Source organism: Bufo gargarizans, chromosome 2 (genome assembly GCF_014858855.1).
Source record: "Bufo gargarizans isolate SCDJY-AF-19 chromosome 2, ASM1485885v1, whole genome shotgun sequence".
Taxonomy (NCBI): domain Eukaryota; kingdom Metazoa; phylum Chordata; class Amphibia; order Anura; family Bufonidae; genus Bufo; species Bufo gargarizans.
The window spans coordinates 361,826,079-361,842,933 of NC_058081.1; the positions used below are offsets into that span (position 1 = coordinate 361,826,079).

A 16,855-nucleotide genomic window follows, 5' to 3' on the forward strand; every position below is an offset into this window, starting at 1 on the left:
GCTGGATTGTAAAAACTCCTGTAAGCAGCTAAAAAAATTGTAATTACTGATAAACCATTAGCTCAAGCAGTAAATAAATAAAAATCCATTTCATTTCTCACGTTTTCCGTCTCTAAAAGTCTTTAGTACGATTACTATGGATGCGCCACCTCCTTTCACACGCTAGGTGGCGATAGAGCACAAGGCTATAAACTAAACACTGCTCTGCCTTCCTTGCGATTGTGCCACATCGCGCTCCGTAGCTGGAGGAACAACAGTAATGGCGTCTTCCCGTGATGTCCACGTCGAGATCTGTCACCAGGAAATTGTCAAGTATGATCTGGAGATCAAAGCGCTGATCCAGGTACAGAGATGTCTTGTGGGGATGGAGCTGGCCCTCCGGTGTTAACAGCAGGGGCTCTGCCAGTCATGTGTGGCAGCTGCCACCCAGAGGTCTGATCAGCCCTGAAAATGAATGGAAGTTAGCAAAAAAAAAAAATGCATTTCTGCCTCATGCCAGATGTCTGGATTCTATTTCTTAATTATCTTCTTCTGGGAAAGCTGGGTGACAACCAGTTCAGCTGACAGTATAATTGCCAAAATGCTTGTTGCCCATTTGTTCTGGACACATAAAAAGTGAATCTGCCTAGTTATTCAGTGATATAAAGGGGGTATTCAGTAATATAGAAAGGGGGTGTCTCTCATCAGGCAAATGGATGCCAACCTAGTTTGGGATGAGCAAGAGGAAACCTCTAATAACCAGGAGCGGCACTTAAAGAGGACCTTTCACTCATATACAAACTAAAAACTAACTCTATCTGTGAGCAGAGCGGCGTCCAGGGGTCCCCCTGCACTTACTAGTATGCCTGGGCACCGCTCCGTTCGCCCGGTATAGGCTCCGGTGTCTCAGCTCCGTCTGTTGTACTGGACTGATTTTTTGTAGGAGGCGTGTCCCTTGCTGCAGCACTGGCCAATCGCAGCGCACAGCTCATAGCCAGTCTATGAGCGGTGTGCTGCGATTGGCCAGCACTGCAGCAAGGGACACGCCTCCTACAAAAAATCAGTCCAATACAACAGACGGAGCTGAAACACCGGAGCCTATAGCGAGCGAACGGAGCGGTGCCCAGGCATACTAGTAAGTGCAGGGGGACCCCTGGGCGCCGCTCTGCCCACAGATATAGTTAGTTTTTAGTTTGTATACGAGTGAAAGGTCCTCTTTAAGTCATCCATGTCATACCACATTTCACCTGTAGTGGTCACTGCAAACTCATCAGACACATTTCGGCCTGCCGTATGCCAAGAGGACTAGACTAGGTACATGGAATCCTTGCTATACGTTTGCCATCTGTGCCGTGAGCTTTCCTGATGCATAGCACAGTGGCAAAACAATATGTCATCCAAGGAGAAGGAGAAATAAGTCACCAGTAGAAGGGAAAACAGTCATGAAAGCTTTATTGGGGATGACTCATTTCGGCACTGGTTCAGTGCCGAAATGGATTGTCGTCTATAAAGCTTTCATCTTGAACCCTGGTGGCAAGACTGTGTTCCCTTCGTCTGGTGGTTCCAACGGCTCATGTCATAATCCAGCCGTTAGATACAGAATGTCAATTCGGGTTAGTAAACATAAATCCAGCTCCAGCAATTCTTATAACCCTTAAAATTAAAAAACTTTAATTACATATCCTTAAAATAAATGGATTAATAGACAAACAGAACAATAATCACTGAGGGTCAACTCGGATAATTCCACAGCAGGCGACTATAAAGATATCAGGAGATTGGGGAGAACTATCCCTATTAACTCACCCTGGTCTATTGCTCAGCCCAGGGACGACCCCTAATGGTGGGGACTCCCTGTCCTCGAACCTGGACTGCCCTAACACAATGGAAGGGGTTAAGTATTTAAATAGGTGCCTGCAGGTGGGCAGATAAGATTTGACAAAAGACAGTAACAATACATTCACCCTCCCCTATAGAAATAGGGTCAATTGATGGACTATGCATACAGCCCTAGTGCTGTGATGAGACAGCTAACAAGGTACACAGTGCATCAAGGTATACGTCATTAAGTATACCCCATGAATAAATATACGTCATTCATAATACCCCAACGCGATTCCCCCACTATGTGGGATCATCAGGGGGTCAATAAACTTATATGAATTCTTGGATACCGGATACCAATAATAATGTAATGATATCTGTTATTTGGGTGCCCAATACCAATAATGATATATTAGTATCCGTTGTAAATATTATATCAAAACTGTAATAGGGGGGCCATTTGATGATGGCAGGAGGAGATCAGACCCATTAGGACCTAGTGTAGACCATAAGATAGAAAACAGGTCAGACGTCGATATCCAGTGGAGTTAGACTTCCATAAAGGCATAGTCTCTGTGTGCACCAAGGAGGGCCAATGATTTGTTGGATGGCATCAATACACTTAGATATCAGTCAGTCGTCCATCTCTAGGGTAAATCGTCCCCGCTCCTCCATAGGCCCATCAACTGCTCATGTCACCTTCTCATTGGATCAGCTTTGCTTTGGAGGAATACGCAGCAGCCTGCCATACGTGGTGTTCGCCATGTCGCCTTCATTCCAGTTGTGCCTAATTTGCACAACCGCTCGTGGTGAGCCTCCACCTGGTTGAGTTTCCTACACTTGTTTGAGCCATTCCTATTGGTAATACTACCCATGGTGCGCAGTGTATGATTTTATCTTCTCAAAACAGTATAGCCTAATAAAAGATACTCCCGCATAGTGATGACAGGCATCAGTTCAGAAATGGTGAACTGGCATCTAAAAAAGTTACTTTAGAAAACTTATATCTACCAAATTCCGGACAGATGCCTTGGTTAATGAAAGCATTACATACTTTGAAATGGTTTGCAGAGGGACCCATACTTCTGGGATTAGATCTTAACGTAGCTTTAAATCCCCTCTTAGATGCATCCACCTATGGCCAAAAGAGAACGGCAGAAAGAGAGAGACTCCATCCTGGCCCAAATTGCAGCACTAGAAAAGATCTGTAAAATCACAGGCCTTGTTACGGCCCAACAAGAATTAACGGATCTCAGATCTCAATAAAAACAAATTCTTGAGTCTCATTCTGTCCGTCAACACTTAGGTTTATGCCCATGGCAATGGCAAGGGAAGCAAAAAAGCTAGAGCTAAAATGCTGATTCCCTCCATCACTGATGAACATGGGACTTCTTCCAAAGATTCAAGTAAGGGTCCATTCACACGTCTATATGTGTTTTGCGGATCCGCAAAACGCAGACACCGGCAATGTGCGTTCCGCATTTTGCAGACCGCACATCACCGTTACTCCTTTAGAAAATGCCTTTTCTTGTCTGTAATTGCGGACAAGAATAGGACATGTTCTATTTTTTTGCGGGATAGAAGTGCGAATCCGGACATTCTGGCTCCATTGAAAATGAATGGGTCTGCACGGATGCGGACCCATTTTGCAGACATGTGAATGGACCCTAAGATTGCCGGACCCCTTCAGAAGTTTTACTCCAAATCTTTACCAGATAGATGCTATAACTTCCTCAGACTGAAGGCGCACTTACACACACTCAGCGGGGCTCAATTTACATGTAGTGATCACCTCCACAGTATGAGGAGAAGGAATCGCTATTGCAATCACTCGTCCCCATACAGAATCATTATTTCTGGGCAGCAGATCGCTGTTTAAACTGCACAATCTGCTGCCCAGAAATGATAATCTAGGTGCCAGTATGAACGACAGGATCCCACGATGAACGAGTGTTTGGTGCTCATTCATTGGGTGATCGGCGGCACCCCACAGATAAATTGTTGGGAGCGAGTGTTTTCGCCGTAACGTCTGTTCCTGATTTATCTGCCCGATTATCCACTCATGTAAATCCACCTTTAAACCTGTATACACTAGCAGATAATCTTGAGGCTCATCACTAACATGCGTTTTGTAGTGTAATACTGCTGCCGCAAATGCTCATTCATCAGGTAATTGGAATCTTTCATCAGGTTTAAAAATCCTTGTTTGCCGGCAGCCGATCGTGCCGTGTACTAACGCCGTGCCGTCAGCAAACAGTGATTCAGTATAAGGACGAGCGATGACATTAGCGATCACTGCTCCCCATACTGAGGAGAAGAACGCTGCATGTAATAGCAGCGGTCTCCTCCACTAACAAGCAGGCAACTTTCAGGAAGGACCGCTTTCCTTCTGACAATTGCCTGCAGGATCTAATATAAGCTTTAGACTTTATTCACACAGTCAGTGTTTGGTCAGTGATATCCATCAGTGATGGTGACCCTGAAAAGCAGGAGTGGAGCCTATGGAGAGATAAGGTAATGGAAAATTGTTCACCTGTTCTGTGTTTTTTGACCCAGACCTGGTTTAAGCTCAAAATCACTAACCAAACACTGATGTGTGAATAAGGCCTTAGATAGGACTAGAGAAGCTTTAATACAGGAGTTTCTTTAGGCTTCTTTCACACTGTCGTTAAAGGGGTTATCCCACTTCGCCTTTTCATTCTTACCTGCTGCCACCGCGCCGTTCCTGGATTCTGGCTGGGGGCGGGCTTCATCTTGATTTAAGTCTTCTCCCGGCCGGGCCGCACGCTGGACTGAACGCACACGCCGCCGCGCATGCGCCATGGTGACTTATTCCTGGCAGGATAGTACAGAGCCGGCGTGTGTGTTCGCGGCTCTGTAGTATTCTGGCCAGGAAGAAGTCACCATCACGCATGCGCGGCGGCGTGTGTGTTCAGGACAGCGAGCGGCCCGGCCGGGAGAAAAGGAGTCTTCTGCGCAAGCGTGACCATCGGGATTCTGGAGAAGAGTGGTGGCCGTAACCAGTGGAGACCGAATTACAACGGTATGATTTCTTCTTTACTCACAGCCTCCTTTACATTAGAAGAAATCAAAACAACTTGACACAGTTTTGCTCCAGGCAAAACCCCTTGCCCAGATGGCCTCCAATTGCAGTGCTATCTCAGACTAAAGAATGCTCTACTTCCACTCCTTACGAATTCCTGTAATGCGCTTCTGAAGGAGGAGCATTGTCCAAGCAATCTCAAGAGGCCTTTATCACCTCTAGGGCCTATGCACACGGCCAAAGTTTTGGTAATCATGGCTGTGTGCATGAGCCCTTATTAGAGAAGGGAAAGAACCTTATTTTCCATTTCATCCACCATGACGGCTACAGATGAGATTGACCTCTGTAGGGGCAGGAATACACAGAGATAGAGTTTAAAAGACCCACCCACTCTCTCACTTCAGTGTTCTCCTGTACCTACAGGGGCATTACACAGAGAGGCCTCCCAGAAGGGAGGTGAAGAGTTTTTAGTCTCTAAACCAGTGCTTTACCAGAATGGCTATGAGCATTCTAGGTCTTATGACATCCTGCATAACAGCTGAAACTTGGTGTCAGGCTCACACCAAAATTATGCAAACCTGGATCCTAGAGAGTTGGAACAAAACTCCCATACCCAGTAAAGTCGCATCCAAATTGGTGGAAGAAAAAGATAAATCTATCAAAGGGCATCATCTGGATGAAAGACCCAGAGATACAGATTGTGACAGACGCAAGCAGTGTGGGTTGGGGAGCAAACGTAGCCTCCTCAACCTGGCAGGGAAGGTGGTCAGAAAAGATAAAAAAACAGATAATCAAATTACAGAGAGTTGTGAGCTGTCTGGGAGACTCTAAAGGTCTTCTAAGCAAAAAACATCTAAAAATATTTTCAGACAATACAACAGTGGTTGCCTATTTAAAACATCAGTGGAGTACAAGGTCCCCAAGTTTGAGATCGCTAGCGAAAAAAAAAAAATTCTGGGCAGAAAAAATGTCCTGTCCATTACAGTGGTTCATCTCGGTTCATCTCAGAAAATTTAGAGGCAGATTTCTTGAGCAGAAAGACCCAGGGGAATGTTCTTTAAATCCAAGAATATTTCAAGAAATATCTGCCAAATGGGGCTTACCGCAAATAGACCTGTTTGCCTAAAAAAGAAATGCAAAAGTCAAGCACTTTTGCTCCTTAGATCCCAGAGAAAGGCCATGGGCAGTAGACGCATTTTCCATAATATGGACATGGGATCTAGCATACGTCTTCCCTCCTTGGGCTCTAATCCCTCGTGTTCTACTGAAAATTCTAACAGATTCAGTAACAGTGATATTAAAAAAACCCTACTGGCCCAAAAGAAGCTGGTTCTCCATTCTAAAGAAAATAGCACTGAGGATCCTTGGTTAATACCCTTTCAGAAGGACATTCTTTTTCAGGGCCCAATTCTTCATCAAAATCCAAGTCTTTTCAAACTGTCAGCCTGGATCCTGAGAGCGAGGTCTTAAGGAGTAAGGGACTCTTGGACAAAGTTGTATGTACATTAAAGGCCAGTAAACAGAAGGTTACTTCAGCTATCTACCTAAAAATCTGGAAGAAGTACTGTAGTTGGTTGGGGGAAGACTCTCCAAATATGTTCTCCCCATGCTTTCAAAAGATTTTAGATTTTCTTCAGAAAGGGCTAGACCTAGGTCTTAGGCCAAGTACCCTTAAGGTTCAGATCTTTGCCCTAGGTGGATTCTATTATACAAATCTAGCTGATCATAGATGGGTTAGAAGGTTCATAAGAGCAGCATCCAGACTTAGACAATCATTAAATCCTAAAGTTCCTCAATGGGATTTAAATTTAGTCTTAAATTGGTTGAGAAGAGCACCTTTTGCTCCCATTTCAGACATTTCCATTAAGCACCTCTCCTTTAAGACAGCTTTCTTAATAGCCACAACATTAGCTAGACGCCTGGGAGAACTCAAGGCCCTTTCATGCAGAGAACCTTATCTTTCAGTTTTTTTTCCCAAAAGGATAGTTCTAAAATTGGACCCGGGGTTCCTTCCTAAGGTGGTTTCAAACTTCCATAGGGACCAGGAAATTGTCTTACCATCTTTCTGTGGTGACCCAAAAAGCCCCACAGGAGAACAATTTCATATTTTAGACGCGAGGGAGACTATTATCCAGTACCTGGCGGCCACTAAAGTTTTTAGGAAGAATGACAATATATTGATTCAGTTTACGGGTCACAATAAGGGGAAGAAGCTTTCCAAAACATCCATAGGTCGCTGGATAAAATCCACTATAACATGTTGTTATTCCCTAATGGGTTTTTACTGGTCCTGCTAGAATAAAAGCCTACTCCACTAGAGCTATGGCTTCTTCTTGGGTGGAAGAAAATGGTGTATCTCTTGATGTAAGGCTGCTACATGGTCTAGTATCAATACATTCATGAAAACATTATTGTCTAAATATCTGTGCTTCTACAGATCTGGCCTTTGGCCAGAAAGTTCTGCAAGCAGTAGTTCCCCCCCCCCCCCCTTACAATATAATCTCTTAGTTCTCATCTGTAGCCGTCATGGTGGATGAAATGGAAAACCGTAATTAGACTTACATTCTGTTTACTTGAATCCACCATGACTGCTCGTATATTCCCCCCCCCCCCCCTTAATGTACTTATAATGAGTATGAATTTAATATCTAAATAAAAAAAATACTAATTTGTGTGTGTATATATAGATATTATTAATACTTGATAGCACCCAATTAGGTAATTTGTAAACACTGAAGGGAGAGAGTGGGTGGGGCTTTTAAACTCTCTATCTTCCTGCCCCTACAGAGGTGTGGTGAACATGCTGGTTCTCTCTCTCACATTTGATGGGACTGCTCTGGGACTAGTCCTTTCTGGTAGCAGGTGGAGTCGCCTATTGGGAGAGCCTGCTCAACAAATATCACCCATTTGGTGGATTTAATAGTTCTGGCCAGGCTACACCCCCTCTAAGGCAAATTCACTGCAGGTATTCACACTCCCACATGGAGTGTCTTTCACACAGTGAACACGCTTGACTGGTACTGACCTACATCTTCAGCTGCCAACAGCCATGCTCTTTTAGAAGCTGTGGCAATTACAGGGAGAGAGCTGCAGCAGAAAGGACACACCCCTGAGGTGCCAGGCCAAATATAATCTAGCAGAGCAACTGGAGCAGTGAATGGGGAGGTCTCTGGACCCATGTACAGGGCTGGTCCTAACTTTGTTAGAAAGGGATAGTCATGTACTATATGATGTTTTCATTTTTTACATCATTCATGGCGTATCCCCTTTAATACCACTTCACTAGAGGCAAATTCAACATCCTTCACTACAAAATTGGATAGATAGATGTACAATACTTTAGTGTTAAAAAAAAACTAAAAAAAAACTAACCTATTCTACCAGTGATACCTTTTTTGGCTGACTAGAAAAATCCTGCTTGCAAGTCTTCAGCTCAGACACCTCTCCATCAGGAATATATAAATGAACTCTTAAAAGATGTTCTAGACACTTGCACAATTTTCTCTCCCTGCTGATCTTAAAATTGCCTTTCAATACTGAAGTGCGATTTTAAGACCAGCAGGAAGAGAAAAATCTGGGAATTCAAGCTGATGCATGCAGGACTTTTGTCTCTACTTAAAAAATCTTCCTCTGAGCGGAAACCTAACGGACCCCATTATAGTCTATGGGGTCCGTAGACTCCGTTCCGCTCAGTTATGTGCCGAATCCGTCCTTTCAGTTCTTCTGCTCTGTAACGGACCAGAAGGACGAAAAAGCTGAATGCTGATGTGAACTCAGCCATAGGTAGACTTTACCCGCTTGAATTACATGAGCAACTATATGTATATGTTCTTATAATGTTTAATAGATGAGAAACGTTATTAGATTTCTTATTATAGAAACATGACTTTTTTGCCACTTATTAGCCACCCCCTAAACTGTTCACTCGCTATGACTTCAATGCTAAATCTGTCTCTTTTCAGCTTCACCGAGAAATCGGGATACATGCTGCCCATAGAAGTCAATGGGGAGAGAGGCCCGGGAGGAAGCAGGAGGAGGCAGTGAGACACACACAGATGCTGCTGCTGTGTGTTTTACTATCTCATCCCAGTGCTGGATTCAGAGCTTAACTTCATTACTGCTGTTTAATGCCTTCTGTTGCTGCTGCTTCAGAGAGGTAGGGGAGCAAGACCTCCCCTTTGTGCGTGATGTGTATGGGAGACCTCGTAGCAGCTAGTCTACACCCCTCTTCCACTCTCCATAGACCCCTTTAACAAGATATTTTACAGTTCTGCTTGTATTATTGATGTATTATCACGACCGGCGTGCCTATCACATACGTGACACAAAGGGAGGGGAAAAGGGAAGGCCCTGTCCAAGGGAGAGGGAAAGGTGGTGACCCCCTATCTCACCTTGAGGCTGGCCCCTGACTGCCCTGACGTCCCTAGACGGGTTCCTCACGCGTACGCCGATCGCGTGCCTAAAACCCTGGCTTTCTCTAAGATGAGCCCTAGATAGTGAATAGGGCGGTGGGAACACTAGTCCGCACCACTAACTCTAAAGGAAAACACCAAGGGGAAGACAGACAATACAGACAACATATAATCCCAGGTGGGCGACAACAGGAGACAACAAAAAGCCCAACAGGGATCCGGAGGGTAACACTCTGGAACAACAACCAGGGATCACAGCTCCAGTGGGTCAGTATAGAAGTCCAGGCAGGAAGCTCTATATCTGGCAACTAGAGAAGTGTGAGAGGAGAATATAAGGAGGTTGGGAGTGACAGACAAGAAACAGCTGAGGAGAAGAAGCTACGGATCCCTGAGTGAGACAAAAGGGATTGCAAGGCAAACACAGAAAGCTATCACTAAGAAACAACGTGATCTTTAGACATAGAGCACGCAGCCACCCGCTGCGACTTCCTGACCCCGGGTATAACGGAGTCAGACGTGGCTCTTGACACCCTCGTGACATGTATGGAAAGGGGATTCCCAATAAAGGGAATTTTCCAGAAGTACCATCCGTGGTGACTGCAGTTCTTCCTAAGATTCTACAAGCGATCCAGGTGGGGGAGTGGAGCCTATGGGTGTCTTGAGCTTATCCCATAGACTACCTCCCCGGTAAAGTGAGTTACTCATATATATTTATATGTATACTTTTTAAAACATTTCTTTATTTTAATCTGCTTTGATACTCCAAATGTCAGTACTTTTCTGAACTACACTTGACTTATACCATTTATTCCATTCCACATCTCCTAATCCTGACAGAGGCAAACAGGTGTTTGGCGCCTTCTTCGTGGCTGCTCCTCTTTTCCTATACATTACTATCTCACCCCAGTGCTGGATTCACAGCCTAACTCGTCATTACTGCTGTTTAATGCCTTCTGTTGCTGCTTCAGAGAGGAAGGGGAGCAAGACCTCCCCTTGTGCGTGATGTGTATGGGAGACCTCGTAGCAGCTAGTCTACACCCCTCTTCCACTCTCCATAGACCCCTTTAACAAGATATTTTACAGTTTTGCTTGTATTATTGATGTATGAAAAGTCTGTTAAAATCAGATGTACACTTTAAAATAGAAAATCTGATTAGAAAATATAGTACCTTTTAGGAAAAAATCTGTTGTGTGGATTTTGTATTCGCAGCATGTCGATTTATGCTGTGGATTTCCGCCACGGATTTCGCCCTTTGCACCGCATAGGTTTGAAATCTGTATTAAATCTGCAGATAAATTTCCAGCTAATTCTTAGTGAAATCCGCCCTGTGTGTCTGTGTCTTGAAGGAGAAAATTAGTTCTACATCATAATAATAGAACAAATATAAATTAAACTTCCATTCGCTCCAGAACTCAGGTCCCCAGACAGGTCATATATTGAGGCGTTCCTTAATCCGGCATCAGTAAATTCCACCGGTGATTTCTCTAAAGGAAATCTATAAAGGTGTTCTCCGGGCTCCGAGGTAACTTCCAGCCTAGTTCTAGCTGCCCATTTGTTTTATGTTTGTAAAAACAAACTACTTACCAGTTTTGCGCTGTTTCCCCGATCTGAAACCTGGTCACATTACCCTGCTGACCTTTTTCCACTACTTCTTCCCTGACTTTGTTTTTAGGCTAGTTCATTGAACGGCACGTCACTTATGATGTCTGTTACAGGGGACCGGCCATTGCAATGCAGTCCTGCGCATGCGCTATAGCTGTACTTCTTGAGGCCGGTGTGTTTTCTAGCTCTGAGTGAGAAAACATCACTATGAAAAATGGGAAGAATGATGTGAGCGCCTGGAAATGACGAGGCAGGAAGTGAACAATGACCTGAGCATGCGGAGTGGGATGCAGGAGAGTTGGCTGAGCCCTAGTAAGGTCAGAAAATATATATGGGGGTAGGCTGGCGAACTGGGCTTGAAATCACTGATCTAAACCACCGGTGAGAAAAGATTGTTGGGTATTGCCACATGTGCTGAGAGTAATGGGCACCGCAAAGCTCGCCTTTAGTGTTCAGGTCCTAGTTTACAGAAATAGTGGAAATGATTTACTTGTCCCTAGATCTGGTGTCCCCTCTGATCCCTTCACTCACACTGCCCGATTTGCTGGATCTTGTAAAATGAGTTCTTACAGAACTACTGTCTGAGATTCCGTTTTTCTTACAATGACATTTTGATTATTTCTGCTGTTAATAGGATATTCGGGAAAGTACAGGTCCGATAAGTGCACTGAACGATCTCAATGCACAAGTGAAAGACAAGTTCCGACTGCTGAGGTTAAGAATTCAGGTAGGATGGAAATCCGTTAATATAGATCTCTACCTAATTTGCATCAAGGTTACACCCTGAACTGCAGATGACTTGACCTCTGCTCTTCTCTGCTGTCAGACGGACACCTTTCCCTTCATATTAGGGAATTTCAGGGTCTTGAAGGTCAGAACCCAACTGATCAGAGTGTTATGGCATGGGAATAAAATGGAAGTTATTTCTTGAACAGCACTAATATGTATGCACCAATACCACTGATCTAGAGCAGTGGCTCCGCAACTTCTTCACACCAGGGAACACCAAACCAGTTAAAGAACCCACTGTGGAACCCTAACCTGTTGCCTATGTCTACATTTAATCACTAGACTGTGGAAGCTGTGTCATTTGTAATTACATTACTCCTTCGGAGCTGGATGGTGTTGTAGAATAAGGGGGCGCATTCCATAATGCTAGCATAGCCATGACTCCCCAGAATGTGGGTACAGTGAACATATAAATATTAAGTGCTGCGTCATCCGGGCAGCTGTGGGGGTCTGCCATTACCAGTCCCTACTACCCTGGAAACTGTTATTGCCCCCTGTTATTCTGAGGAGCCCATTTTTGGAATTGCTGCTGTAGAGAACACAATTGCTCTTATTAAACTGCCCACCAGGGGGTTAGAAGGTATCTTGCCCGTGCCACATATGTCCTTCCACTCTCTGAGCTCTCTCTGGGGATGTTGAGCTCCCTCTGGCCCAAACATCTGTAAGGGCTCATGCACACAAACATATTTTTTTTCCTGTGTCTGTTCCGTGTTTTTTTTTTTTTTTTTTTTTTTTGCGGCCTGTATGCTGAATCATTCATTTCAGTGCGGCCGAGGAAACAACTGCCGTGTGCCTTCTGTGTCTGCATGGCTGTTCCACAAACAAATGGACCATGTTCTATTATTGTCCACATTACAGACAAGGATAGGACTGTTCTAGTAGGGGCCGGCCCTTCCATTCCGCAAAATGTGCAATGCACACTGCCGGTATCCATGTATTGTGGATCTGCAATTTCGGACCGCAAAACACCCAGCGGTTGTTTGTAGGAGCCCTTAGTCAGAGAAATAGATGTATCCAGAATTTCGGCTGAACACAAACTTCTCATTGTGTTGATCAGTTACCTGTTATTCCACATGATGGTCCTGTGACATGGGTAAACCGTGATGTTTATCAGCTTGTGTATTTCTTACAAGGATCTAGAGCAGATGGCCAAAGAACAGGACAAGGAGTCTGACAAGCAAGCATTGTTGAAGGAGATGGAGTGTCACAAGAAGCAAATGCTCAGGTGTGTATTAGATTGAGGCTAGATGACGACTCTTTGTTGGATTTTTCGGGATTGTGAAGTTGCAGCAACTTACATCACTTGCAATACAAGCAGAGGTGCTCAGCGATTGCCTTGTAGCCATATATCTATTGTAGCCTAACAATTTAGCAGCTAACAGCCAACAGCTATCTCTCCCTACTTCCCCATACATATACAACCTTTGCTGAGCATTTATGTGTTTTCAATGAGGCGGGGACGGGGCCAGACTGTTCTGGTAATGGCTCTGAGAGAACAAATGCATTGGGTGAAAAAAATCAATTCACTGGATCCTTTTTACATAAAAACAACATAATCTGGAGATTGGGAGAATTGAACTTTATGTCGGAGCCCCTAGGCACATCTGCTGGGTTCATCAAACAATACACTGATGTGCACTAGGGTCTTTGGGCTTGCTTAATGCGATTAACCTGACAGAACCACAGGTGTTAACAAAATCTGCTTCAGGCCGCATGTACATGACCATATCTGTTTTTGTGGTCCACAATTTCCCATTTCGCTCGTCCTGTGCTCCAAGGAACAGAACGGCTTCCCCGCACAGAAGAAGCTGTTCATTGGTGGTGATAGGCTGGAGCCTGTACCAAGCTACCAGACCTGTGACAGATATATTTCAATGTAGGCCTGCATGTTGCAGTGCTGCATTGGAATATACAGAATTTCACTACCTACCCTACTGTATTGTCACAGTAGTATACAGGTGAAACTCAAAAAATTAGAATATCGTGCAAAAGTCCATTTATTTCAGTAATGCAAATTAAAAGGAATTGCATTAATGCAGCAGAAAATTTGAATTTGGTGAAAAGGTTCAATATTTTAGGCTCAAAGTGTCACACTGTAGTCAGCTAATTAATCCATACCCCCTGAGCAAAGGGGACCTCAAGATTGTGACTTTGGGGTTTCATAAGCTATAAGCCATAATCATCCAAATTATACCAAATAAAGGCTTGAAATATCTCGCTTTGCATGTAATGAGTCTATCTCCTATGTTAGTTTCACCTTTTAAGTTGCATTCCTGAAATAAATGAATTTTGCACGATATTCAAATTTTTCGAGTTTCACCTATATAGGAAAAGCAATCTAAAGTCCCTTAGGGGGGCTTAAAGTAAAAAAAAAAAAAAAAGTTTAAAATTAAAAATAATTCAAATCACACCCTTTTCCCAATAAAAAAAATAAAGATTATGTGCATTATCGCATCCCTAAAATGCCCAAACTATTAACCCCTTAATGACCAACCATACGCCTTTTTGCGATGGTCACTAAGGGGCCTTACCCTGGGTTCAGACCTGAGCGTTTTACAGCGCGTTCCTACGCGCTGTAAAACGCACAACAGGCAAGAACCAATGATTCCCTATGGGAATGGTTCTCACCTGGGCGCTGTAAAACGCCCGACGCTCAAACAAGTGCTTGAGCTTTTTTTTTGGGCGTTTGTCGCGCGTTCCAGCACATAGAAATTCGGGAACGCGCGACAATGTGTGAACGCCAGTCTCTGTATGCGCGATTGTAAACGCCCGTACAATCGCGCATACAGAGTGCTCGTTTCAGAACGCTCAGGTCTGAACCCAGGGTCAGGCTGGGCCACCCTGCAGCAGAAGAAGAGAGTGAGGGCTTGGCTGTCACATGAGAGCCATGCTCCTGCTCTAACAGCCCGGAGGCAGTGCTGATCCAGGCTGTTTAACCCCCTACATGCCATGGGCAATGGCACCCGCGGCATGTAAATGGTGACAGAGGGAGCGGACTCCGTCTGTCTCCCATCAGCATGCCGTAAATTGTGGGATGTGTGTATAGGCTGGCTGGTAAAATTTCATAGTGGTACTATTAAATAGTTAAAAAAAATAGTAAAATAGTCCTTTGTTGGGACTGTTAAGTAAAAAAAAAAAAAAATTAAATAAAAAATATGCTTTTTTTCCCATTGAAAATACGCTTTTTAAAAAACTTTAAAGACAAGCGATCAAAAAGTGTTATTTACACCAACATGAAACCAATGTAAACTACAAGTTGTTCTGCAAAAATCAAGCCCTCACACAACTCCATAGAAAGAAAAATAAAAAGTTATGGGTTTAGGGATGCGGCGATGCAAAAAGATTGCAGAAAAGTAGTAAATCTTAAAATGTAAAGAAAGCTACAATGATCCCTCAAGATACTATGGCCTCAGGATACAATATTTTCAACATACAATGGTCATCCTGGAACCAATTAATATTGTAAATTGAGGGACCACTGTATATGTATTTGGTATCGCTGTAATTTTACTGACCTAGCTATTATGTTATTTATAGCAAAAATTAACGCCGCAAAATTTATAATGTAAAAACTCAGTGGCGGTATTACTGTTTTTCCCTATCTCCTTCCCAGAAAGAGTTAATGGTTAATCAGAAAGTTATGTGTACCCTAAAATGGCACAATTAAAACTACAACTTGTCCTGCAAAAAGCAAGGAGAGAGAAATAGAGCTACATAGACAGAAAAATAATAAAGCTATAGCTCTTGGAAGGTGACGATGAAAAAAGGAAGAAAAACTCTTGGTCAGTAAGATCCAAAACAGACCGGTCACATTCAGTGAACGCCGTAACGGTAAAAAAAAAAAAAAAAAAAACTGATTTCAATTTATTATTTTTGGCGCTTCACCTCCCAAAAATTGCCACACAAAAAATTAACCCTCTTACAGCTCCATAGATGGAAATATAGCTGTTATGGTTGTTATGACAGTGCAAAGAAAAACATTTCAAAAGGTTTTTCATTTTTTCCCCCCAATATTACAACAGAATGAAAACTAAATATAATAGCATCTTTGTAATTATACTGGCCCAGATGAAGGGAACAGGTCAGTTTTGCTGCTTAGGGAACGCTGTAAAAATTAAACCCATAAAACTATGGTGCGTTTTTTTTTTTCCAATTTCATCCTATTTGGAATTTTTTCTAGCTTCCCACTACATCATATGCAATATTAGAAACTGCAACTAGTCCCAAAAAAAGCAAGCCATCATACATCTATAGGAATGGAAAAATAAAAAAAATATGGCACTGGGAAGGCAGGGAGTAAAAAATGAACATGCAAAAACGTTAAACTGCCTGGTCCTGTAAGGTTTAAAGGGAACCTGTCACCTGGATTTTGGGTATAGAGCTGAGGACATGAGTTGCTAGAGGACCGCAAGCACATCCGCACTATCCAGTCCCCATAGCTCTGTGTGCTTTTATTGTGTAAAAAAAACGATTTGATACATATGCAAATGACTCATCTCACGGTAATTTGCATATGGATCAAATAGTTTTTTTTTTCCACAATAAAAGCACACAGAGCTATGGGGACTGGATATTGTGGATGTGCTAGCGGCCATCTAGCAACCCATGTCCTCAGCTCTATACCCAAAATCCAGGTGACAGGTTCCCTTTAATAACATAAATTCTGTCAATCATTGAGATTGATTGTGATACAATAATGATCCAGGTTACCTTGGTGATGGAAATGCTGTGTGTATGTGCACAGAAAATGAAATGCTCCCAATCTGCCATCTGTGTGATCACTTGTACAACTTCTTCATTGTAGCAATCAGACTGTTTGGAGGAAAGCAAATCTGTCTTGTAAACTGGCGATAGATCACGCTGAAAAGGATGAGCTTCTTGAAGGAGGTGATACTACAAGACAGAGGTATGCTCCCTTTATTTCCCTGATGAAGGACGTTTTCAACTAAATTATTTAAGGTGGCCATAGTAAACATTATTAATTATTATATTAAAGGGAGTCTTTCATGTCAATTTCGCTAATATAACAGCATTGCCCCACAGAACATTGCAAACACATTCCAAACATATCTGGCCATGAAAAGCAATTTTATTCTGCTGGAAAATGGATTCCAAGTGCCCAGCTGGGCGGGCTTTGTTATAGCAGGTGCCCAGCTGGGCGGGCTTTGTTATAGCAGGTGCCCAGCTGGGCGGGCTTTGTTATAG

The 16,855-nt window shown here is 43.3% G+C and overlaps 1 protein-coding gene across 1 annotated transcript in view; it reads left to right on the forward strand.

The window, feature by feature from the left end:
- Positions 1 to 233: 233 nt before the first annotated feature.
- BNIP1 (BCL2 interacting protein 1) overlaps positions 234 to 16,855 on the forward strand; it is a 32,124-nt gene continuing 15,502 nt past the window's right edge. Inside the window, exons 1-4 of the mRNA XM_044277512.1 lie at positions 234 to 343; positions 11,496 to 11,588; positions 12,784 to 12,875; positions 16,455 to 16,556. Of these exons, the coding sequence (XP_044133447.1) occupies positions 260 to 343; positions 11,496 to 11,588; positions 12,784 to 12,875; positions 16,455 to 16,556 (371 nt within the window). The 5' untranslated portion in view covers positions 234 to 259. The remainder of the gene's footprint in view (positions 344 to 11,495; positions 11,589 to 12,783; positions 12,876 to 16,454; positions 16,557 to 16,855) is intronic.